The 27,912-nt window shown below is 35.8% G+C and overlaps 1 protein-coding gene across 1 annotated transcript; it reads right to left on the bottom strand.

The window, feature by feature from the left end:
• Positions 1-21,034: 21,034 nt before the first annotated feature.
• Positions 21,035-27,293, bottom strand: LOC142161923 (uncharacterized). Its single transcript, XM_075218030.1, has 2 exons — positions 26,254-27,293; positions 21,035-22,032 (listed from the first exon to the last, which is right to left on the bottom strand). Exon 2 carries the CDS (start codon positions 21,991-21,993, stop codon positions 21,217-21,219), a length of 777 nt encoding a protein of 258 aa, XP_075074131.1. The 5' UTR covers positions 21,994-22,032; positions 26,254-27,293; the 3' UTR covers positions 21,035-21,216.
• Positions 27,294-27,912: the final 619 nt, after the last annotated feature.

Genomic DNA, 27,912 nt, shown 5'->3' with positions numbered 1-27,912 from the left:
ACTTTGAGCCTCATGTTGAAAATGAGAAACCACCCAAGAACGTGGAGCAAGAGGAGATATTTAGGAAGGTAAAGAGTCTGGAGCAATCATTGAGAAATATTCAAGGGTTAGGAAGCCAGGTGAGTGTGGCTTATAAGGATTTGTGTTTGTTCCCTAATGTTCAGCTGCCTGTTGGGTTCAAGATGCCCAAGTTTGACTTGTATGATGGACATAGGGATCCGGTAGCTCATCTGAGAGGTTATTGCAGTAAAATGAGAGGCGCCGGGGGAAAAGACGAATTCCTAATGGCATACTTCAGCCAAGTCTGAGTGGGGCAGCTCTAGAATGGTACACCCGCCAAGACGCCAGCAGATGGTACACATGGGACAATATAACTCAGGCCTTTGCCCGACATTTTCAGTACGACATAGACATTGTCCTGGATCGCCTGTCCCTGACCAAGGTAGAAAAGAAGCCCAGTGAAAGCTTTAGAGAATATGAGTTCCGATGGAGGGAGCAAGCTACACGGGTCAATCCTCCGATGGAAGAAAATGATATGGTTGAATACTTTCTTCAAGCCCTGGAGCCTACTTACTTCAGCCATTTGATCTCAGCCATTGGTAAACCTTTCAATGATGTGGTAAAGATGGGAGAAATGGTGGAAGAGAGATTGAAGTCAAGCAAGAGAATGAGTTATCCTGCCTTAAAAGCCACAACACAGGCAATTCAGCACGACATAGGAAGCTTGCTGGGTCAGAAGGAACATGATGATGTTGCCATGGTTGTCTCGGGATCACGATATGGCCCAACGGGTCCGCCTTACCAATATACTCAGCCTCGACCCCGACTCCAACTCCAAACCTATCCCCGAGCTCCATTTAACCCTCCTCAGTACCATCCTCCCAACAACATCCGGACCTCTGTTCAACCACTGGGTAACCCTAGAAGGCGAGTGCCAGCACCGTAAAATCTCTACCAGCCTCCACAAAATTTATAAGTGTCCTATAACCCACATCCAAGCCAGGGGTATAGAGGTAAATAAAGGTTTAAAGAAAATTTTACACCGATAGGAGAGTCCTATGCAAGCTTGTTTGAGAAATTAAAGCAGTATGACCTGATTGCACCTATTCCTCCGAATCATGTGGACCCGCGTGCAAGAAGTTTTGACCCTTATAAAAGGTGTGAATACCATTCCAATGACCAGGGGCACAATGTCAAAAGTTATCGGGATTTGAAAAGAGAGATAGAAAGAATGATTCAAGAAAGGATAATTGTGATCTAGGACAGTGACACCCAGAACATCGCGCAAAATCCTTTACCTGCACATGATGATGCACACTTTGTGGGGAGGATGCATGGTGACATGGAGTATGAGAATCCTCTTGGAAACTTGCTGACTGAAGTTAATGATATTGAAATTGGTGAAGGTCCCAGTAATTTTGATGTGCAACCTAGTGGATAAGATGTCGAGCTTGGTAATTGGAAAGACACTCCTTTATTGGCTAGCCAGGGAAAAGTTTTGGTGGTTTATTTTGTTGTCATTTCTGTTTTTCGGGTCATTTCAGGGTTATTATCCGGATATTGTCTTGTGGCTCAAACCCTTCTTCTTCTTATTTTGCCTAGTTCGTTTAGTGGTAGTAACTCGTCTAGTGTTATTTAGGATTGTTTCAGGGTTGCAACCCATGTCTATTTTGCTTGTTTTGTTCAAAACCTTTCCACCATCTGTCTAATGTAATCTCATGTTTTCTATTAGTTCTGGTCAGTTTTTGTTTATGTTACTTTTCCTTTTATAGTTCTTTTCATCATGATTCTAGTGACATGACATGCACATATAATTCTCAGCATGGTCTTGAAATTTAGTTTAATCATGAAGCAATGACATAGTTTTGAACATGATAAAAGAGGCATTGGAGGAAACAATTAAAGATTCATGCATTATGAGATAACCTGAAGTTTAAATTGAGTGAAATTGAGGCAGTAAGTCTGGGAAATCAAGAGGTGGATAAGAGCATACAACACGGAAATGTCTCTCAAACAGTTTGAGTAGATCAGTCAATGTTGAACTGCATTCCTCCGCATCAAGGTAAGGTTGAGTCAAGTTTGCTTCGAACTGGCAAGGGTCATTCATTGGGGCAAAGGTATTGCCCATTGGTACTTTTTGTTTGTGTTGATGCCATCAATAGATACTATGTGTGATTTGTTTGCTTATCTTCAATTGCATGTGTGTACTTGGTATTTTTAAAGTTTGGTATGACGAAGACATTTTATTCTGCTACCCAAATACTTTTATCTTTCTACCCCTTTTGAGCCTTACTTTATTTTATTTCATACCCCTCTTTTGAAATCAGAAGTAGAGTTGGGAACTAGAAAAGAAAAAAGAAAAGAGAAAAAGAAGAAAAAAGAAAGAAAAGAAAAGAAAAAGGAAAAAAGAAAGAAAAGGAAAAGAAAAAAAAAACATTGTGTGAACTACGTTCGACCTGATTCTTGACACATCAAGATACGTAGGCAGCCTTACGGTTCGGTCGCACTAAATAAAATGATTCATAATCCCACAAAGTCAAGAGTGGGGCAGTATTTCTTAGAAATCTTCATCAAAGCAAGAATCCACAAAAAAAATCCCCAGACTCCAGAAACTGGGGCAGAAGTTTTAATTTTGCCAAAAGATATGATTCCAAAAGTTGTAATTTTGAACCCTTTTCATCTTAAATTATTTTGAGCCTTCATGCCACCCTTTCTTTCCAACCCTGTCCAAAAGCCTACATTACGGTCCAAAAAAAGACCTTCCGACCAATCTTTGAGGATGTCAAATCAAGTGTGTAGTGAAAGTATGATCTTTTTGCATCATGGGTAATACTTTGTTCTCAGCAAAAAGAGAGAAAATGGTAAAATGGGAGAGTCTTATCGGTGAAAATCCTTATGGGCACCGTAAGGCGACGGTGAGTTGAGAAAAGAACAAAATGAGAGAGGCTTGATAGTGAAAACCTTCAGGGCACTACAAGTCGATTGAGGATTGTGGATCATATTGGACAATTGAAGCGTTGAAGCCCAATTTCACGACGAAGAGGTACAACAAGAGTTGAATATTAGACTTGCTTGAGAGATTAGGCCACTTAATCCAAAGGTGCATGTTATGGTCATTAAAATTGGTATCCACATCTGATAAGTTTCTACTTTGTAATTTTCTTCTTAGGTATCATCTCTTTCCCTTGTCCCTCATTTTGTTCCTCTTATTTTGTTTGAGTCCCTTCTTGAGTCTGTTTGGTCAGAACAAGTGAGAAATGACTTCAAAATTTGCTACTAGCTTTCTAATTGCACAAAACGAATTTGGCTAGCACATCAAAGTTGCATAAGTTAGGGAAAAGTGGTATGCGCACGGAGTTGGTAACCGCACGGAGTTGGTAACAATCAACATGCTTTGGGATTCATGTGAAATACAAGGGTTCGGTAAATGTCAATTCATGAGCAAAGTGCAACAGATAGAGGATATTGAGATCGAATGGAGCGGAGGCATTTTTTGTGATAAGGGTTGAAAGAAAATGGGTAGTCGATAACAGTCAAGCTCGTCTGAGTTGAAATCAAAGTTATCTTGGCAAATGTAGAAGCAGTCGTCCTCAAGATCAATGCCACAAAGTAACCACCATATTTAAACTCACAAGTTTTCTTTATTTGAAACAAGAACAAAGCAGTGCAAGCAAATGGGTTAAAAACAAGAAAAAAAAGAAAAAAAAAAGAAGAGAAGAATCGACAAAGGAAAGTTTCTCAAATCTTTGCCTTACCTGTCTTGCTAGTGTGCATAAATGTTGCTATTGCTCTTCACGTTTTTCCTTCTAGGATAAAAGACCTAGTCTGATGAATTTTCTCCTAGGATAAAATCTTAGTCTGATGAATCTTTCTCCTAAGATAAGAAACCTAGTCTGATGAACTTTCTCCTAGGATCAAAATCTTAGTCTGATGAATCTTTCTCCTAAGATACCGAAAAAATAGACCTAGTCTAATGAATTTTCTCCTAGGATCGAAATCTTAGTCTGATAAATCTTTTTCCTAAGATAAGAAAACCTATTCTGATGAATTTTCTCATAGGATCAAAATCTTAGTCTGATGAATCTTTCTCCTAAGATAAAAGGAAACCTAGTCTGATGAATTTTCTCCTATGATCGAAATCTTAGTCTGATAAATTTTCTCCTAGGATCAAAATCTTAGTCTAATGAATCTTTCTCCTAAGATAACAAAAAGACCTAGTCTGATGAACTTTCTCCTATGATCAAAATCTTAGTCTGATGAATTTTCTCCTAAGATAGAAAACCTAGTCTGATGAATTTTCTCCTAGGATAGAAATCTTAGTCTGATGAATCTTTCTCCTAAGATAACAAAAAGGGACCTAGTCTGATGAATTTTCTCCTAGGATCGAAATCTTAGTCTGACGAATCTTTCTCCTAAGATAAGAGACCTAGTCTAATGAATTTTCTCCTAGGATCAAAATCTTAGTCTGATGAATCTTTCTCCTAAGATAGAAGACCTAGTCTGATGAATTTTCTCGTAGGATCAAAATCTTAATCTGATGAATCTTTCTCCTAAGATAACAAAAAGATCTAGTCTGATGAATTTTCTCCTAGGATCAAAATCTTAGTCTGATAAATCTTTCTCCTAAGATAACAAAAAGACCTAGTCTAATGAATTTTCTCCTAGGATCAAAATCTTAGTCTGATGAATCTTTCTCCTAAGATAACAAAAAAACCTAGTTTGATGAATTTTCTCCTAGGATAGAAATTTTAGTCTAACGAATCTTTCTCCTAAGATAAGAAACCTAGTATGATGAATTTTCTCCTAGGATCGAAATCTTAGTCTGATGAATCTTTCTCCTAAGATAGAAGACCTAGTCTGATGAATTTGTTGGTCAAATGTTCTTGGTTTTACTCACAGGAAACGCACATCCCAGTCAAGTCTTTAGTTTTACTCTCATCATTGCATCAATAGCTTAGGTGATTTACAACTTTGCTAACAACTCACAGATCTTCCTAGTGCAAATTAGGGCAGAAAATATTGTTTGTTTGTTGTTTTGATTGCAGGCACCCACCTGGAGAACGAGGGAAGACATTTCAGAGTTCATTTTAGAGTCATTTCAAGTTTCAAGTCAGTAGCAGGCACCCACCTGGAGAACGAGGGAAGTCATTTCAGAATTCAATCCAAGTTAGAAGTAGCAGAAGATCGCAGCAAGAATGCGAGTCAACAGTCCGAGGTGACCAACAGAAGTAGTCTCAATCCCAAAAAAAAAGGAAAAAGAAATAAAAGAAAGAAAGTGAATCCAAAATGCAGAAGCAGAAAAAAGATGTGAACTGCTCAAGAGGTGGTTGAAGTCACGAGCGCTACATGTCCGGTCTTGATCCGAAAAAACTGAAGAAGAATGAACTAGCACCTGCAACTAGTGAGCGTCAAGGTTCAAATCTAAAGTCTGCATGAAAAATAATTCAAGACTCAAGATCAAGCTTCAGAAGACTTATAGATATGAATTTTGTAACTCATAGCTGACAGACTTAGTTAGTCTTTTTCATTTTTTTGATTTTGATTTAATAACAGGACCGCTGACCGGAACCTCGACCGACTCTCTACCTCAGTATACTCCATCACCTCATTCACTTCTGAACTACGCGTAGCCTGATTCCTTTATATCCAAGGATATGTAGGCAGCTCAGATACCAGGGCTCGGTCACATTCTCCTTTCTTTTAAATTTTGGTCTCTTTAAATAAGGGTCGGGTCAAAAACATGTCTCGTCGTTCTTTGTCTGAAAATACTTCGTGTTTTCAGTCAAAAAAGGGCAGCTGTAGACATGTGATTTTTGACTCTCCCCGATATTTTACGCTTTTTAGCTTTTAGATATTTAGTTTAGGCCTAATATCGCTATTTTAACTAGTTTTAACTATTTTACTTTATTTTAAGAACAAAAATTAAAAATTACAAAAAATAGTTCCATATTTCTCTATTTAATTCACGTATTAGATATTTCTAGAAGGATATATTACTTTGAACCTTATTTTATTTTATTTTAATATAATTTTTGAAAATACCAAAAATAGTTTCAACTACAATTTTTAGTTTTATTTTAAATTTAATCAATTAAAAGTTATTTTATACCTTGTTATAAGTATTTTAAAAAGGCAAATTAAATTTTCAGCCTTTTTTTAGACCAATGTTTGTAGGAAACTAGAGCCCAATTTTTGAAGCCCAAATCTTGTTAGCCCACACCCCATTTCCCTTAATGAGATAAAAAACTTAGAATCCCTACCCAAAAAGAGGACCCCAGCCGCAACTCCCAAAAATCGAACCCCTCCACCCCCCATCGTTCTTTTTCTTCAGCAAAACAACGACCCATCTAATTTGGAGCGGGGAGCAGCCATCTAGACTCCAAGAGACAACAACCGCCACCCTCCTCTCCAATACCTCAGTCGCAACTCCCAAAAATCGAACCCCCCACCCCACATCGTCTTCTACTCCAGAACACCAAAAGCCATCTTCACCTACACAAAAGATCAAAAGGTTTCAAAGTGTTAGGAAGATATTTTTGCTTTTCAATTTTCATTTGATATTCTGTTTTCCTTCAAAGTTAGCACAAAATATCAATGAGATTTTCGTATAGAAAGAAAAAAAACATTCGAAAGAAAAAGTTTCCAGGGTGTCGATTTCTTTTTTTCCACATTTTGTCTTCTGATCTTTGGTTTCAGTTCTTTTTTTTGTATATAAAAAAGAAAAATCAGTTCATCTAGCTTCAATTATACTTCAAAATCAAAAAATACAAAAAAAGGGATAATTCCGTTGCTTCCTCTAGAATTTTCTTTTGAAATGGAGTCAAGCTGAAGTGGGTGTTTGGATTTAGAGTTTCTGTTCAAGATCGTTTCCCGGTTTGAATTTGTGGTTTCTGCTTCATATGGTTGTATTTTCCTCGGGCCTTCATCTTGTTAAATCTGTTGCAGAAACTTTCTTTACATATTGAAGGAGAAGCATTTTCAGGTTCATTCCTCCCCTCTTTCATTTATTTATTTGTTGTTATTAGAGTGAACAAAAGCCTCGGGAGAGCCATTTAAGGGAGAGTTAATTTTTTTGATCTCTGTTTGTCGTGAGGTTTGAAGCATCTTCTATCACGTTTTTTTTTGTTTGTTATTATTCTTATCTCAAACGTTAAAATTAGCTAGTAGTCTTACCTTATTAAAATAAAATTGAAGATAAGAAGGAATCTTATTATTGTAATGAATGGATTTGATCATCTCTCCGTCAAGATGTAAGATTTGAGTAACTTAAAATGTTAGAGCATATTTTTCCAACTCATGTCTTAGGCAGCTTCTGATTCGAATGTTAAATCATGACAAATTTTGCTTCTAAACTTTTCTCTTTGTGTGGCTACATGAACTTTGGATATAATTTTCTTTACTTATTTCAGTTTGGATAGTTTAATATTAAGTTAGTAAAATCTTGAATGTGATAGTAAGAGTCTTGGATTTGACATAATGGAAAATTAACGAAAGTGGGTGACGAGGGACACCTTTGAATGACTCTTCCTGATGGCTTTAGTTCAATCTTCCTTCTTTTCATGTTTAGCTTTCGTTAACTCGTAGATGCCATAGATGATCTTGGATGATTTCTTTGTTTTAGATAGTTGATTTTGTCTCTTCCGATTCACATTTGTTACTGTTTGTATGCCTCTTTATATAGAATGGGTCGAGAGACTTGGGAGGAAAGACTGAGCTCATTAGTGATTAACGTACTTACATTCTTTAGGATTGGGCTCGATCTAACAAATGAAATTAGTTGTCAAAAAGATTAACATGAATTAGAATTATTATTTTTTATTTTTTTTCTTTCTTTTATTTGCTTTTTTTTGTTACATCGTTCGCTAGGAGCATGACTAGGCCGACCACACCTAGGTAGGCAATCTTTAAGATTTCTGTTAGTTTTAAGGTGAGAGGTCGTTCCCTTAATTAAATTTAACCGGGGAATGCCCCGAAGGATTTGTATATATTTTTATCCGGGGTATGCCCCGAAGTATTTGTATTTGGAGGCAAAAGTAGAGACTTGTAGTATTTTTATTTTCTTTTCATTTTTCTTTTATTTAGGTGGGGACGATCTCGAGCCTCTTGTGTGTTTATTTTCCTTTTTCTGTATTTTCTACCTCAATTGAATATTTTAAAGCCGATTAGATCAAGTAAGGAACCGTACTAGTTACGGAACTTGGGGAGTGCTTAACACCTTCTCCCCGAGTCAAATGAACCCCCTTACCCGAATCTCTGGTGCAGACTTAGTTTTGGAGTCTCAAGTGTTTTGAAAGAAAAACACTATTTTTAGAAAAAACGGTGACCTGACACACCGAAATCAAATGTCAGGTGGCGACTCTGAGTTATTTTTCTTTTGAATACAATTTTTGTCATGTTCTAATTGGAAAACCCTTTTCAAGCTTTACTAAATCTTTTTATTATTTTAAGAGAGTTAAGTGAGGTTTGTAAAAAAGGGGTGTGACAATATCAGTTGTCATAAAAAAATTAAAAAATTCTAAAAGGATATAATTGTAAGAGTATATCGTTACATCATATACCATACTCTATATATATATATATATATATTTGCATTTTCAATTTGCCCCTCACGCTGAGTAAAAACTTAAAACAAATTAAAAGAGAAAAGACAAGTGAATTTACGGGTAATAAGTATACAATTATAGTATATTGTATACTATTACAACATATTTTTACAGTATCTTGCATATTATTACAGTATACCATAACAATATATTGTATACTATAATAGTTGTCACGCCCCGAACCATGGTCTGGGCGTAACACGACACTTGGTGCCTGACTGCATGTGACCGAGCGAACCAACTGTATGGCTGAATCAATATGTGGTGTAACTATGAGCTAGAGGTAAATATAAAACATGATAATCTGCTAAAGAGTCTGACTGAAATATCATAGATGCGGAAAATACTAAAAGGTCTGCAAGTATAAACAAGTAGCCGACAAGGCTAACACATGAAAGCTTGCTAATATCTGACTGACTGGGTTATAGTCTACGAAGCCTCTAAAGAATACTGAAAATGCTAACTGTTTACGGGACAAGGTCCCCGGTATACCATATTAACTGAAATACTATAATGACTATAACAAAAGAGAAATAAGGCCCCGAAAGACTAGGGCTCACCAATAGCTGATACGAGATGTCCTAGCAAGCAGAATCGTCAACCTGAAAATTGTTACCTGCATCGCGAGATGCAGGCCTCGGGCAAAAAGAGACGTCAGTACATTTGAATTGCACTGATATGTAAAGCAACTGAAAGAAAGAATTAAAAATGCTGAAAATGAAACTGAACTGCTAGCTGATAAACTGATAATTGAACAAGGAAGAAAGGATATGAATACTCTCTGTTCTGAATGATGAACAACCTGTTTAACTGATAAACTACGGCCTTGGGCCCAATATATATATATATATATATATATATATATATATATATATATATATATATATATATATATATATATATATGCACAAGCTACGACCTCAGGCCCAAGTATACATATACATAACTACGGCCTCAGGCCCAAAAATGCGTAAAGCATAAACTACGGCCTCAGGCCCAAATAAAGGTGTTCAACATTCAGGAATTTAGAATCACGAACTGAGAATCATACAGCAATGCATGATACTAAAACAATGAACCATACTGAGTTACATGATACTAGAATAGTGAATAGGATTAGACCGAGATGAGTATTCATAATAAGTTGATTTGTCATAGCTGAAACTCATAGAATATCGAATGATATGAAACTATGTCATCTAGAGAATAGAAGTTCTACTACTATTCATGGAACCAAGGCATAATTACTTTATGAGGAAACTAGTAATGGTCATGATAAATGGGACGTAGGGAGAATCATAGACAAAGACATTCCCAAACGTAAAGAGTTAGCCTTACATACCTTAATTTCACCCCTTGGTGATACTACAATGATCCACAACACTAAGAACCTTCAATCTACAATAGCAACATCCAACGGAACCCAATATTAGTAACAATTCCATAACTTAAGTCATTTAGGCATATTATCAAACACCTTGTAGGCATAAATCTCTACATCTCATCGCCATATAATTAGTTCATCTAACTACCACCATTCATCAAAAATTTATCCCACCATCATGATTAACCAATTTATAACTTCCAACATCACATGTATGACAATCCATCTACACTCAACCAACAAAATTCCATCAAATAATCACCTTCCAATCTCTATAATAATTATGTATTTATATTGGGAACTTATGGCTTATAATAACCACACCAAGAGTCCTAATACTTAATTCACACTCATATACCCATAATAAATTCATACATGTAAGTCTAAGGGTGTAGGATTACCTTTTGGAAGAAATCTTGCAAAACCCTTCTTTGAGTTTTTAAAGGAATTTCTTGAAGATCTATGTGTTTTATGAGTAGATTTCATCAATACTAGTGTAAGAATGATGGAATTTCATACCAAGTTAATGGAGATTGCTTACCTTGAAGATGGGAGGGGTTGGAGGTCTTGAGAGGGTGGAGGAAGACCCTAAAATTCGTCCAAAAGACATAGGGAAAAATTAACTCTGAAATTGGCTTAAAAGAGCTGGAACTGGGTCGCGTCTACTCTAGCGAAGTGTCCTCACTTCGCTGTCCATTGCATGCAAGGGAAGACAAAAATCCGTGTCTACTTTGGCGAAGCGAGCTCGCTTCGCTGTCCGCCAAAATAACTTGGTGGTATATCTTTAGTAATTAGGTCATAACTTCTTGTAGGAATGTCCAAATGACGAATGGTTTGAAACTTTAGAAACTAGACTCAAATATCTTTCATTTCATAGGTTGTAAATCAATAATACCTTATATAAATGTAGATATACTCGTGCAAAATTTTGTCTTGGGCGCACTCATATGGAATTTTTTGTCTATCATGTAATTTCCAACTTGTCTTAGACTTAGGCCTCTCCTTGGACCCCAAATCACTTATGATATGCCTCGTACACTTATTATCATAACCAATTGATAACCATCACATGAATATTCATTTAATGTATCCACAACTAATTCAAATTTATGTGGTGTTACATTATCTCCCCATTGGGATCATTCGTCCTCGAATGATGGTCCTGGCTACAACTACGGCTATCTATGGACATTAAACGGGTGTTATGGAGATATGAGAATACTAAATTATCATGAATACATGTATATCAAACTGAACGAGCACGTGATCACTAAATACTAAGCTGAGTAAATACTGAAGGACATGACAATTATAATATAAGACCTGAATGGAAAGGTTAATTACCTTCCACATTTTCCTTTTTCTCTTCAAAAAGATGGGGATATCTGGACTTTATGTCCTCCTTGGCTTCCCATGTATCCTGTTCAACCTTTCGATTCCTCCAAAGCACTTTTACTGAAGAAATTTCCTTCGTTCTGAGCTTGCGGATTTGACGATCAAGGATAGCCACTGGAATTTCTTTGTAAGACATGCTATCTTTAACCCCTATAATCTCTGTAGGAACCACAAGAGACGGGTCTCCCATGAATTTCTTCAACATGGACACATGAAACACTGGGTGTACAGCAGCTAGTTCTTGTGGCAATTCTAACTCATAAGCCACTTGTTTGATCCTTCGGAGGATTCTATATGGACCAATGTAGCGGGGACTAAGCTTCCCCTTCTTCTCAAACCTCATAACGCCTTTCATGGGCGATACCTTCAGAAACACCTGTCGCACCTCCTTTTTCCGCCCCCGTGAGGGGCGTAGGGAGTTTTCTCCAATTAAAGGACAGTGGAAACGGGATTTGTTTGTTTGTTTCAGAGTCGCCACCTGGGAATTTTAAGGCGTCCCAAGTCACCAATTTTAATCCCTGAATCGAGGAGAATATGACTCTGTTTATTATTCTGCGAACCAGAAATCCGGATAAGGAATTCTGTTAACCCGGGAGAAGGTGTTAGGCATTCCCGAGTTCCGTGGTTCTAGCACGGTCGCTCAACTGTTATATTTGGCTTGATTATTTTATTAAATACATTTTTATTGTATGATTTTATTGTTACCGCTTCTATTTAAATTGTTTATAATTAAAGACCCTTCTTCGAATCGAATCACGCGTACGTGTATTCGTTTTATATATTAATATTTTTTAACGTGAAAATCGTGTCACGCGTACGTATACACAATATAATAATTATTATTTATTATAAAAAAAAAACTTAAGTTCGAAATTGTGCTAAAAATAAAATTAAGAACGTTCGTCGCTCTTGTATAATTAAATATTGAACCGCACATCTCGAGTTATATGAAATTAATATTGATATTCTCCGAAGAGCCCCCTTTTTATTAAATGTTCGTTCGAAGTTGTGCGAACGCATAATCCGAATTGCTTTTAGAAATATAATCAGGTTACGCAACGCATCCCTAATCACGCAAAAGATTCTTAATAGTAGTATAGATTTTCCATAAATGTTTATTGCATCTATCTATTTTTTAAATGTAAGAATCGTGGAGAATTACCGATTGGGATGCCACCAAATTTCTTGACAAAGAATTCAAAATTTATTAGGCGTTGCTACAAGTCTTATTTTACGCGTATGAATTATATACCTCAAAACTATTCAAATTTTAAAGAATTAATGATATGAAAAAGAAACAAACAACATGTAACTAAAAATACTACCATTTTTATCGTGGATACAACATTAACATATCCAAAAATTGAATCGCATATAAAACTGGAAAAAAGAATTAATTTGATAAACAAATTAATAGTTTCTGAAGAATTTTTATTGTTACATTTAATGCGAATTCTATTTCTACATATCCTTGACATAAAATGTTGCAATTCGTGCTTGTAAATCCCATATCCTTCTCATATACTTGTTTTTAGTCCAAAGTTATAATTGTTTGGTTAATTTGTTTACAAAGATTGAGTTTGAGATAAATAAACCAATTCTTATTCTCTGCCTATGCGACTATTTGCAAACACTTAACTCTATATTTTGTAAAAAATCATTGACATTATTTCATATATTAAAAGAAATGAGTTGATCGCGTTCCTAAAATAACTAAGCCATTAGTTATTAAGAAAGAGAACTAATCTACTAATTGATTTAATACTATATTAACCAACTAAAACAAAACTGAAATTTAAACTAATAAAATTTAAATGAGTAGAAGACATCCTTATAATTCCAAACTTCATTTACTTGCCATGTTGAAGCTCTTCACAACATGAGTTTAAAAGATATGTACCTGATATTGGAAGCAAAAGAAAATGAAGATGAAAATCAGCAACAGTAATAACAGTGCAATAGCAACAACTGCCCAGCAACAGTAACAACCCAGTAACAGACCGGTGGAGTAGTAATCCCAAAAACAAAAGCTTTAAGCTTTAAATGTAACAACAACCATTAATACTAATTTCAAACAAAGAAAGAAAGCAGTAGATTTTTTTAGCTTTTATTTTTATTTTGAAAGCTTAAATATTTTTCGGAATTTTTCTCTCTTCTATTCTCTGTCCGTTTTTTTTCTCTCTATCTGTATTCTTGTTATGTATTTCTTCTTCAAGACCTCACATATATAACACATCCTATAAACCTTTTAATCAATTAAATCAATACTTTTTCTCTACCCAACCCATTATCTTTCCACTCATCCCCATTACATTAAATAAACATATCACACCACCCCATTATATTTTGTCCCCCATGCTTTATTTAAAATAATGCAAGATTCCCCTTTAATTTAAATCTTGTCCCCCCTTTATATTAAATAATCATATCACAACCCACCCCATTTCATTTTGTCCCCCATGCTTCAAATAAACAATTTCAAAATGTATAATTCCTAAACTACCCCTTCCGACCTTACTGAAATTACCAAACTACCCCTGAACGTACTACAAATTTACCAAACTACCCATCAGCTATAACACATCAATTAATCAAACTTAACCAAAATATAGACAATATGATCAATTTCTAACAATGTTCAAACAACAATATGAACATGGATGAACATCATAACAACAATATCACATGAACACGATTTTAACAACATTTCAACAACAAATCACATGAACACGAATTGAACAATAAAGAACAACTAAAATTTGATTGAACAATATTTTAGCAACAAACAATCCTATTTTCGGATTCAACAACAACAACAATCAAAGTATGAAGATTTCTAAATTCAATCATATTGAACTTAAAATCAACTCTAACAACATTACAACAAACAATTCTTATATTAAACTTAAAACAAGATTATGAGAACAATTCAAGCAATAATCATAAATGGTAAACAAGAAATTAAACTATACAAAATTCGGATTCAAGATCATCCAAACAAAGTATGAACATGAATGAATCTATTTTAAGACAACAAACATGACGGATTAAACGATTAAAACAATATATTCCTTTAATACAACTAAATTCTTTAAACAAATAACAAGATCGACGAAGAAACAATTATGAACTTAAACTCGAACTTAACAATATTAACAATTTCTAACTATACATAAACACATAAAACAAATTGAAGAAATAGTTGATTAAATTTCAATTTGAATCTAACAAACATCAAACTAACAAATATTCACTTAAACAATAATACAAAACATGACATGAATATGAAAACAACTAATTAAACTTCCATTTTAAAATCTGAAAATTAATTTAACAAATAACACATGAACAAGAACTAAAAATTAATTCAAACGATAAACAAAACAAACCTTTGCCGATTTTAGATTCGAAAATATCAAAACGAAATGCGGACAAAATAAAATTCAAAAATCTACTAACCAGAGATGAATGACGAACAAACGACTAAACCAACAACGAACTTGACGAGCCACGACCAAAGCTCGAACCAACGATGACGAACGCGATTAAGAAGTAACTGAAGAAACGGGACAGTAGCAAAATCTGGACGATGAAGCAGTAGCAAACGGGATGACGAAGGAGAAAAAACAGCTAATGACGATGCTGCCATGGCTAGCGAATTCAAACCAGAAACGCGAGCAGCAGTAGTTCGGAGACTGAAGCAGTTGCTCGTGTGTTTGGCTAGCGACGGAGTAAGCAGCGACGAGCCGCATCCATGGAATCCATGGTGTTTCAGAAACAAGGGCAGCAGCGAGAGACAATGGCGTCAACTTGTTTGGCTTAAGGACATCGAAGGAGAAGGACGCAGCAACCTGAGCAGCTGGTCGACGATGAGCTTGGCCATGGAAGCGACTGGGTGTAACAGTGGAAGGAGGCGACGGAACAGTAGGGTCGACGGGCCAAGTGACTGGGTGTAACAGTGGTGTTTGGTGGTGGTTTGGACGTGATGCTGGTGCAGGTCAGCCATGGATGTTGATGGCGAAGCTCAGTGACGACGGGGATAAAGCGGGCAACGGTGGGTTTGATATTTTTTCTTCTTTGATTGAGGGTTTTCCGGCGATGCAACGGGGAGGTCGACGTGGATGGTGGTGACGTTAGTTATTCTGAGTGGACGAAGAAGAAGGTAAGCGCAGCCATGGGAGGTGAGGTTTTAGGGCAGCCATGGCTGTGTAAGATGGAGATGGAGAAGAAAGAGCAAAGGTTTGGGGGGGGGCGGATGACTTAGGTCATTTTTAGGTTTTTTTCTTCCTTTTTTTTTGTTTTGTTTTGTGTCTTTGAAATGCAAGATAGGGGTATTGGGTCTTTTGGGTTATGGACTGGGTCGACCCAGTTCAAAATGGACTGGGTCGTAGGGAAGATTGGGCCATTTTTGGGCCTGTGGCTTGAAATTGAAGAAGAGGCCTAATTCCGACTTTCTTTATATTTTCGCTCTCTTTTCTTCTTTTATTTTTCTAAAACTAAATTATAAAAATACTTAAACTATTATTAAGAACTAAATTAAGTTATAAAAGCGCAAATTAACTCCCAATAACAATTAACGCACAATTAAGTATTAATTAAGCATAAAATTGTATATTTGGACATTAAATGCTAAAAATGCAAACGATGCCTATTTTTGTAATTTTTAATTTTTGTAAAACAAATTTAATTACTAACAATTGTAGAATTAAATCCTATATGCAAAATGTGACATATTTTTGTATTTTTTATTAATTTAGCAAATAAACATGCACAGATAAATACAAATAATTATTCAAAATATCACAAAACATCACAAAATTGCACACCAAGAAAAATTACTTTATTTTTTGAATTTTTTGGGAGTAATTCTCATATAGGGCAAAAATCACGTGCTTACAGCTGCCCCTCTTTGCCCGAAGATATGAAGGGTTTTCGTGCAAAGATAAAGCGAGCGATTTTTGCTCATTCGAGTACTCCGTTGAAGCATTTTTTTGAAAAAGATTTGACCGAACCTTTGCTTCAAAGGTTTCCTACATATCCTGGGCTAAACAGGAATCAGGTCAATGTAGTTCGGGAAACTTTGGTAGCTGGGACTACCGTTGGACTGCACTGTTACTGTTGTTGCATGTTATTACTACTGCTTACCGATCTCCTTGTTACAATGTGCTTAAAAGAAAACAAGAAGCTAGGCTAAATTACAATTTGTTTTTGTTGCCTTGCTTCCTTGTCTGCTTGCATTTCTTCCGATACTTTTCTTCTTTTGACACATGCACTTGAGTTTGTGCTGTGACCTCTTGTTGCAACCTTCTGTTTCCCGGTGCCGGGGAATTTTATTGTTTCCTGCTGGGGATTCCTATTGTAACCCTCTGTTTTATTGTTCTCTGACTTGATCTTGAAATGTATGCCTCTGTTATCTGGGCGGGCTCCCAACTTCAATACTTGAAAATTAAAGACTTGAAATGTATGCCTCTGTTATCTGGGCGGGCTCCCAACTTCAATGCTTGAAATGTAAAGACTGAAATTTATGCCTCTGTTCTATGGGCGGGCTCTCAACTTCAATACTTGAAAATTAAAGACTTGAAATGTATGCCTCTGTTCTATGGGCGGGCTCCCAACTTCAATACTTGAAATTAAAGACTGAATGTATGCCTCTGTTATCTGGGCGGGCTCCCAACTTTAACACTTGAAAATTAAAGACTGAAATGTATGCTTCTGTTATTTGGGCGAGCTCCCAACTTCAATGCTTGAAATATAAAGACTGAATGTATGCCTCTGTTATTATGGGCGGGCTCCCAACTTCAACACTTGAAATGTAATCGCCATTCCTCTCTTCAGGCGGGCTCCTGACTTCAAACAATACATCGCCATTCCTTTCTTTAGGTTGGCAAGATTTCAACAACTTTTAAAAATGCCTTTCCTCTCTTCAGGCGGGCTCCTGACAACAACTTTGAAAATAATTGTCATTCCTCTCTTCAGGCGGGCTCCTGACTTCAAACCATACATCGCCATTCCTTTCTTTAGGTTGGCAAGATTTCAACATTTTTTTAAAATGCCTTTCCTCTCTTCAGGCGGGCTCCTGACAACAACTTTGAAAATAATCGCCATTCCTCTCTTCAGGCGGGCTCCTGACTTCAAACCATACATCGCCATTCCTTTCTTTAGGTTGGCAAGATTTCAACAACTCTTTAAAACGCCTTTCCTCTCTTCAGGCGGGCTCCTGACAACAACTTTGAAAATAATCGCCATTCCTCTCTTCAGGCGGGCTCCTGACTTCAAACCATACATCGCCATTCCTTTCTTTAGGTTGGCAAGATTTCAACAACTCTTTAAAACGCCTTTCCTCTCTTCAGGCGGGCTCCTGACAACAACTTTGAAAATAATCGCCATTCCTCTCTTCAGGCGGGCTCCTGACTTCAACCGATACATTGCCATTCCTTTCTTTAGGTTGGCAAGATTTCAACAACTCTTTAAAACGCCTTTCCTCTCTTCAGGCGGGCTCCTGACAACAACTTTGAAAATAATCGCCATTCCTCTCTTCAGGCGGGCTCCTGACTTCAACCGATACATTGCCATTCCTTTCTTTAGGTTGGCAAGATTTCAACAACTTTTAAAAATGCCTTTCCTCTCTTCAGGCGGGCTCCTGATAACAACTTTGAAAATAATCGTCATTCCTCTCTTCAGGCGGGCTCCTGACTTCAACCGATACATTGCCATTCCTTTCTTTAGGTTGGCAAGATTTCAACAACTTTTAAAAATGCCTTTCCTCTCTTCAGGCGGGCTCATGATAACAACTTTGAAAATAATCGTCATTCCTCTCTTCAAGGCGGGCTCCTGACTTCAACCAATATATCGTCATTCTATTCTTCAGGTGGGCTCCTGACTTCTTCTTAAATTCTTCATCCTCGTTCTCCAGGTGGACGCCTGACTTCTTCTTAAATTCTTCATCCTCATTCTCCAGGTGGACGCTTGACTTCTTCTTTAATTCTTCATCCTCATTCTCCAGGTGGACGCATGACTTCTTCTTTAATTCTTCATCCTCATTCTCCAGGTGGACGCCTGATTTCTTCTTCAATTTTTTCATCCTCATTCTCTAGGTGGATGCCTGACTTCTTATTAAATTCTTCATCCTCCTTCTCCAGGTGGACGCCTGATTTCTTCTTCAATTTTTTCATCCTCATTCTCCAGGTGGATGCCTGACTTCTTCTTTAATTCTTCCTTCGCTCTGCTTTGTTCTTGCTTGTTGGGGATAATACCACTGTGGGACTCTCCTTTCTTCCCCTCCTTCAAATTCAATTTTTTTTTTCAGAATTTATTTTCGCTCAACACTGCTAGGGATAAAAGTGTTATCTTCTTGGGATAACGTTGTTGAGGATAATGCTGCTGGGGAATTTTATCCCTTCAAATCGATGCTTCATTCTTCTGGAAGCTGCTGAGGATGATAATGGTTTTTGCTTTTCTGAGCACAAATGTCATCTCTTTGTTCTGTCTGCTGGGGAACAACTTCTTTTATTAAAACTTGTTATGCTGGGGGTAAAACTGGTTCAAAGACCACTTCCCTTGAGACTGGTGCTATATTCATTTTACCCTGAATGGGTATCTGACTTCCAGAAAATTTTCCAAATGAAAGGAAAATTTTCTGCCCCAGTTTGACAGTCTCCCTTATGGCCTGCATTTCTGTCATCAATGCCACTTCCTTTACCTGTTTCAATTTAAACAAAATTTGTTAGTTTAAAACGCGGTGGTTGGTTGTGATACTCCCACTGGGATGGTTTTCCCTTTTCCCTTCCTTGCTCTGCATTCCACAACTTGTTGGGGATGATATTATTTGCTGGGGATAATCCTTTTCTGCTGGGGATATCCCTCTTCTTTCGTGGCATGGCTCGGAAAACTTGCATTTTCCCGACCTTTTAGTCTCGCATGAATTTCCCAAATCATGCTTATTGTTTTTCTTGTTTTGTCCACGGGCTCTGGTCTTGAGGTTTAATAACCTTTGATTTCGGTAAGGATATCCCTCTTGACACTCGTCAATCCTTTTGGTGGGGATATCTTTCTTGACACTGGCCTCGCGTTTGTTCCTTCCTGACTATATCACTTGGATGTACTAGTCAGATCTTATCTTGGAAAGATGATGGTCTACTTTGAAGTCATTTCCCACTGGTCTTGACCAAACAGACTCTACTGAGGAAATTTCTATGAAAGGAAAAGATAAAAAGGAACAGAATAAAAGACAAAGGAAAAAAATGACTCTTTAACAAAAGAAACTATAAATAAAAACCTATCAAACGAAAACACTGACTCTAATGGTCATGACATGCATATGTGGCCTATCCTTCGTCATCAATCGTCTTTCAAGGTCTTCCCTTGACTATTCCCCATCTGATTCCCAATCTTATTCGACTTGTAGTGCCCGAAGGGTTTTCACTATCAAGCCTCTCTCATTTTGGGTTTTTCTCTCAGCTTTCATCGCCTTATGGTGTCCGTGAAGATTTTCACCGATAAGACTCTCTCATTTATATCACTTTCTAGCTGGGGATTTGGAGTGTTGCCGGTATGACTCTCTCTGCTGGAGATTAGAGTCCTTTCTGCTGTGGAACAGAATGTTATGTTCGCTGGTAAGATTCTCATTTGTCTGACTTGGCATCTTTTGCAGACTGATCAGAAGGTCTTTCTTTGGACCGTAATGTGGGTTTTTTGGATAGGCTTAGAAAGAAAGGGTATTAAAGGCTCAAAAACAAATCAATTTGGGGTTCAAAATTACAACCTTCGGAACCAATTTTGCTTACCACGAGCGCAACCCTTGCCCCAGTTTCTTGCTTGGGGATTATTTATTTAAATAATTTTTTTTTAATTTTTATTTATTACACCATGCATACCATGCACATTATGCACACTATGCACCCTATGACCGAGTCGTGAAGCGCCTACGTATCCTCTTTGAGGAATCAGGTCAAACGTAGTTCCCAATTCCTCTTTTTTCATTTGACTTTCTTTCTTTTTTTTCGTTTTTTTTTTAATTTTTTCTTTACCTTCCAGGCTCGTATTTCCTAGTCATTGCTATTGATTCCGAATGAGGGGTATGAAAGAAAATAAATAAGGCTCAAAAGGGGTAACGAAGGATAAAGTGTTTAGGTAGCAGAGCAAAATGCCTTCGTCATTCCATTCTTCAAAACATGCTAAGTGCAAACAACACAATTGAACATAGATTTATAGTCTCTTCCGATGGTGCTGGACTTGACAATTATGTTAAACACTTGCTTTTTCATTTGTCATTTCTAAAGCACTGCTGGGCGACACTCTCACTCTCATGAACGACCCTCATGCCAATTTGGCGAATCTTGCATTTAACGGTTTTCTTTATGTTTTACTTGCCCCAGTTCTACATGACTCGGGCTTCAAATAATCTCAAACCGTTCTTATTTCCTTTAAATGCTTTGATCACCTTCCCAGGGTTTTATGATTAACTTTATAGACTAGGCCCAAACTGTGTGCGCATGTCATGTCCCTAGAATCGGCATTGAACGAAAATGACAAAAGGACTAAATAAAAAGATGACTGGAAATAATAAAAGACCGGCTTTTGTATTAAACTTCCAGCGAAATGGTTAGAAAAACAAACAAAACAACCAGAATAAAATCTTAACACAACATCAACGAGACTTAAACAAACTGATACGATAAAAATGGAAAGATAAGAAGGTTTGACACAAGACAATATTCGGATTACAACCCTAAAAATAATCCGGATAACAGAAATGACAACAAAATAAACCATAAACAGCTTCTTTCTTGCTAACCAAGGAACGGAGCGTCCTCCCATTTTATCAAAATTGGCATCTTAGCCACTAAGCTTTGCATTAGTATTGCCAAGACCATTATCAACTTCCATATCATCAACCTCCGTCAACAAGTTCTCGATAGGGTTTGAGTGCTCCATGTTACTGTCATCGATCACAATCCGCCCTTCTTGGACCATTTTCTCTACTTCCCTTTTCAAATTACGACAACTCTCAATGTTGTGCCCTATGACATTGGAGTGGTACGCGCATTGCGCTGCCGGATCAAAGTTTCTTACATGTGGATCTGGAGTATATGCGGGGAGCGGCTCAATCAAGCCAGCATGCTTTAGCCTTTCAAATAGACTTGCATAAGATACTCCGATAGGGGTGAGAGCCTTTCCTCGTTTGAGCAACCTTTCGTTCCTAAATGCTTGATTGGGCCGGAAACCTGATCCAGGGGGCTTCCGGTAGGCTTGTGAGGGTGGATAGGCCTTCTGTGGAGCTGGGTATTTGGAAAGTGAAGCCCATCTTTGGGAACCTCGTGGAGAGAAGTAGCATTGGGGAGGGGAGTAGCGTGGACGAGTGATGGAGCTACTCGGGTAGCTAGGAAAGCTGTCATAAGTGGGTTGGGATGGAGAGTATGGGGGATGGGTAATGCTAGAGTTTGAAAAGCTTGGCGGTGGTGGGGGTGGTGCTTTCCCAGTTATCCATGCTTGATACATGTCTGCCACATGTTGTCTCAGCATTTTCACTTCTTCTACCAACCCGTTGTTCTGTTCGACCAATTGTTGTCGGTCATCAGTACCGACCCATCCTGTTCTGAGGTTCTGTGTCATTTGCTTTGCGGGGAGGAGTTACCACAACCAACCACTTTTCTATATATGAACACAGCAAAGGGAAGCCATCATGTTAGTGTCAGGTCATTTGACAGATAATCATATATTAGAGATGCAATGCACCTAAGCAGTTAAACTGTTTTATCAGAAATGCGATGCACTTGCACTTTCTTTTATTTTTCTTTCTTCCTTTTTTTTTCTTTTTCAGTGGTGGTCGAATCTTATAGAGATTGCCTACGTATCATGACCCCGCATGAATCAGACCTTGCGTAGTTCGGACCAATAAAAGATAAGCAATACTAATCATTTTTTTTTCAATTTTCATATTGGGTTTCAAAAAAAATGACCTACAAACTTGAAAATCAAACGACCCACATATTATAATCAAAAGTTTTACAAAAAACAAACGGCCAGCTTCCTTTCTCCGTTTGACAAATGTAACCAAACGGTTATTTTTGCAAATGCGGCCCCTTCCAAATTTTGAGGCCGGAGAGGATTATTATATGACACTTTACACACTTGTCCGTTATTTTACGAAAATAGCCTTTCGACAACTGAAAGATACTCTAAGGCTATTTTGGCAAGAACGGTTTAAGACGCGACCGAAGCTGGCTCGGCTTATTATGACAAAATTCAAACGGTATTCCCCTGACTGCCGACTATTTATTATTATTTTTTTCAAATTACAATAAAAACATGGTGTTGCAAACACGACCCTTCAGCGCCTCGGGGACGAAGATTTTTAAGGCTGTGTGGGTCAACTAGACCAAAATCCTAAACATGACCCAAAAGGTGGTTGTTTATACAAAGTCGGCCTTCTGGCATCCCATTCGGGAACATTCGGCTATGTCTTGATAAAACAACGTCACCCGACTTCTTTATGACTCTTAAAATTTGACATATTTTTTTTTTTTGGCTATTTTTAGCAAAAGGGGAGGCTGGACACCGCCCGACTTATTTATGACAAAATTAAAATTTTGACACGTTTTTATTTATTTATTGGTTTTTGGTTATTTTAGAAAAAAGGTGGGGTTGGACCCGATGAGGGTTGCCTACGTATCTCACATCCGGTGAGAATCAAACCTGCGTAGTTCGGGCAGGTCATGAATAAAGTAAGTAAACTAATTTTAAATTATTATTATTTTGAATTTGTAAAAGAACTACTTTGAAAGAAGAAATGAAGTATATATATATTTTTTGAATTTTTGATTGATTTTCTTTTTGAAAGAAAGACTTCTAAAAATTCCTTTTCTTTTGATTTGAACTTTGAGAATTTCAAAAGTAAAAGGAAGATTTTTTTTTTTGTTTTTTCTTATTCTAAGAAGAAAGAAAATATTTTTTTGGAATTTTACCTTTAATAAATGAAATGCTTTCTAAAAAAAAATTTTTTTTTTTTGAATTTTGAATTTTCTTTTCAATTTTTAAAGAAGAAGGAAAATATTTTCGAATTTGTTTTATTTTATTATATATATATATATATATATATATATATATATATATATATATATATATATATATATTTAATAATTAAAAAGACTTTCTTAAAGAAGTCAATAATGGAAAATATTTTTGGATTTTTTGTTTTGAAAATTGGGAGTCTAAAAAAAAACTTTTCTAGACTTTTTGGCAGGACAAATATTTTTGCAACAAATAAAGATATATATACATTTTTGGAAATAAAGAAAAACTTTTTGGATTTTTATATATATATATATATTTGCAACAAATAATAAAACCACTTTCAACGCGACTCTTTTTATTTTATTATTTTGAATTTTTCAGAAACGAATAAAAAAAAACTATTTTAAAAGTAAGACTCTTTTTCATTGTCATTTTCAGGGGAAGACAAACTATTTTCCTTTATATATATATATATATATATATATATTTATTTTTTTTGAAAAATAAGACAAAACAACGATTTTTTTTTCTTTCTATTTTTTCTTTGGTTTTAATAAAACAAACTAATAAGACATTTTTTTTTCATTTTCTCAAAATTTCGGCAGAGTTTTGACAGTATTTGGGCATTGTTTTTTTTTTCAAAAATAAACAGCCAATTCCCTAACCGCTATTTCTTTTTTTCAATTTTAAAATATTATTCATGATATTCAAAAGTCAGTCAACACACAAATCCGGATCAAATAAATGCGCAAGTAGCAGCAAGTAAGATGCATCAGGATGGTCATTTATTTTTTGGTACACCTGTCCTAGACAGACCCAACCCCTGTGTTGAGTCTCCAAAGTCAAATGCACGTGATGCAAACAATCGCTCCTAATAGGGATCCGGCATGAAGTTGAGTTATTCTAAGTGAAAAAACCTGAGGCATATTGATCTAGCCCTGGCTTACCCAAACGGACAGTTTGAGCCGAAGCGGGGGCAACGTACCGGGAGCACGAAAGTCTACCCGGCCTAGTTACTTGTCCCAACTCCGTCTTATTTGGTATGACTTTAACAGAAAGGTGGGTCACGCGCACGTGTACACCATAAATACAGAAGACTCAGAAAGAAGGGGGTTTCGTAGCAGTTGTATATATTCATAATTCAAATAATATTAAAGCGATAAAAAGCAACATTTAGCATATTAGCATATAAACAGTTGAAAATCATATAATAAATAAAGCCAATTATTGCAGTTATCTTAAGCTCGAATTCTTTAAACCCTGAACCAGTGGTTCTGGGTTACAACTTATGTCCCCAGCAGAGTCGCCAGAGCTGTCGCACCTCCTTTTTCCGCCCTCGTGAGGGGCGTAGGGAGTTTTCTCCAGTTAAAGGACAGTGGAAACGGGATTTGTTTGTTTGTTTCAGAGTCGCCACCTGGGAATTTTAAGGCGTCCCAAGTCACCAATTTTAATCCCTGAATCGAGGAGAATATGACTCTGTTTATTATTCTGCGAACCAGAAATCCGGATAAGGAATTCTGTTAACCCGAGAGAAGGTGTTAGGCATTCTCGAGTTCCGTGGTTCTAGCACGGTCGCTCAACTGTTATATTTGGCTTGATTATTTTATTAAATACATTTTTATTGCATGATTTTATTGTTACCGCTTCTATTTAAATTGTTTATAATTAAAGACCCTTCTTCGAATCGAATCACGCGTACGTGTATTCGTTTTATATATTAATATTTTTTAACGTAAAAATCGTGTCACGCGTACGTATACACAATATAATAATTATTATTTATTTTTTTTTCGAAATTTTTTTTATTATAAAAAAAAACTTAAGTTCGAAATTGTGCTAAAAATAAAATTAAGAACGTTCGTCGCTCTTGTATAATTAAATATTGAACCGCACATCTCGAGTTATATGAAATTAATATTGATATTCTCCGAAGAGCCCCCTTTTTATTAAATGTTCGTTCGAAGTTGTGCGAACGCATAATCCGAATTGCTTTTAGAAATATAATCAGGTTACGCGAACGCATCCCTAATCACGCAAAAGATTCTTAATAGTAGTATAGATTTTCCATAAATGTTTATTGCATCTATCTATTTTTTAAATGTAAGAATCGTGGAGAATTACCGATTGGGATGCCACCAAATTTCTTGACAAAGAATTCAAAATTTATTAGGCGTTGCTACAAGTCTTATTTTACGCGTATGAATTATATACCTCAAAACTATTCAAATTTTAAAGAATTAATGATATGAAAAAGAAACAAACAACATGTAACTAAAAATACTACCATTTTTATCGTGGATACAACATTAACATATCCAAAAATTGAATCGCATATAAAACTGGAAAAAAGAATTAATTTGATAAACAAATTAATAGTTTCTGAAGAATTTTTATTGTTACATTTAATGCGAATTCTATTTCTACATATCCTTGACATAAAATGTTGCAATTCGTGCTTGTAAATCCCATATCCTTCTCATATACTTGTTTTTAGTCCAAAGTTATAATTGTTTGGTTAATTTGTTTACAAAGATTGAGTTTGAGATAAATAAACCAATTCTTATTCTCTGCCTATGCGACTATTTGCAAACACTTAACTCTATATTTTGTAAAAAATCATTGACATTATTTCATATATTAAAAGAAATGAGTTGATCGCGTTCCTAAAATAACTAAGCCATTAGTTATTAAGAAAGAGAACTAATCTACTAATTGATTTAATACTATATTAACCAACTAAAACAAAACTGAAATTTAAACTAATAAAATTTAAATGAGTAGAAGACATCCTTATAATTCCAAACTTCATTTACTTGCCATGTTGAAGCTCTTCACAACATGAGTTTAAAAGATATGTACCTGATATTGGAAGCAAAAGAAAATGAAGATGAAAATCAGCAACAGTAATAACAGTGCAATAGCAACAACTGCCCAGCAACAGTAACAACCCAGTAACAGACCGGTGGAGTAGTAATCCCAAAAACAAAAGCTTTAAGCTTTAAATGTAACAACAACCATTAATACTAATTTCAAACAAAGAAAGAAAGCAGTAGATTTTTTTAGCTTTTATTTTTATTTTGAAAGCTTAAATATTTTTCGGAATTTTTCTCTCTTCTATTCTCTGTCCGTTTTTTTCTCTCTATCTGTATTCTTGTTATGTATTTCTTCTTCAAGACCTCACATATATAACACATCCTATAAACCTTTTAATCAATTAAATCAATACTTTTTCTCTACCCAACCCATTATCTTTCCACTCATCCCCATTACATTAAATAAACATATCACACCACCCCATTATATTTTGTCCCCCATGCTTTATTTAAAATAATGCAAGATTCCCCTTTAATTTAAATCTTGTCCCCCCTTTATATTAAATAATCATATCACAACCCACCCCATTTCATTTTGTCCCCCATGCTTCAAATAAACAATTTCAAAATGTATAATTCCTAAACTAACCCTTCCGACCTTACTGAAATTACCAAACTACCCCTGAACGTACTACAAATTTACCAAACTGCCCATCAGCTATAACACATCAATTAATCAAACTTAACCAAAATATAGACAATATGATCAATTTCTAACAATGTTCAAACAACAATATGAACATGGATGAACATCATAACAACAATATCACATGAACACGATTTTAACAACATTTCAACAACAAATCACATGAACACGAATTGAACAATAAAGAACAACTAAAATTTGATTGAACAATATTTTAGCAACAAACAATCCTATTTTCGGATTCAACAACAACAACAATCAAAGTATGAAGATTTCTAAATTCAATCATATTGAACTTAAAATCAACTCTAACAACATTACAACAAACAATTCTTATATTAAACTTAAAACAAGATTATGAGAACAATTCAAGCAATAATCATAAATGGTAAACAAGAAATCAAACTATATAAAATTCGGATTCAAGATCATCCAAACAAAGTATGAACATGAATGAATCTATTTTAAGACAACAAACATGACGGATTAAACGATTAAAACAATATATTCCTTTAATACAACTAAATTCTTTAAACAAATAACAAGATCGACGAAGAAACAATTATGAACTTAAACTCGAACTTAACAATATTAACAATTTCTAACTATACATAAACACATGAAACAAATTGAAGAAATAGTTGATTAAATTTCAATTTGAATCTAACAAACATCAAACTAACAAATATTCACTTAAACAATAATACAAAACATGACATGAATATGAAAACAACTAATTAAACTTCCATTTTAAAATCTGAAAATTAATTTAACAAATAACACATGAACAAGAACTAAAAATTAATTCAAACGATAAACAAAACAAACCTTTGCCGATTTTAGATTCGAAAATATCAAAACGAAATGCGGACAAAATAAAATTCAAAAATCTACTAACCGGAGATGAACGACTAACAAACGACTAAACCAACAACGAACTTGACGAGCCACGACCAAAGCTCGAACCAACGATGACGAACGCGATTAAGAAGTAACTGA

This window comes from Nicotiana tabacum, chromosome 7, assembly GCF_000715075.1.
Source record: "Nicotiana tabacum cultivar K326 chromosome 7, ASM71507v2, whole genome shotgun sequence".
Lineage (NCBI taxonomy): Eukaryota > Viridiplantae > Streptophyta > Magnoliopsida > Solanales > Solanaceae > Nicotiana > Nicotiana tabacum.
This window is presented reverse-complemented; position numbering and strand designations above follow the sequence as displayed.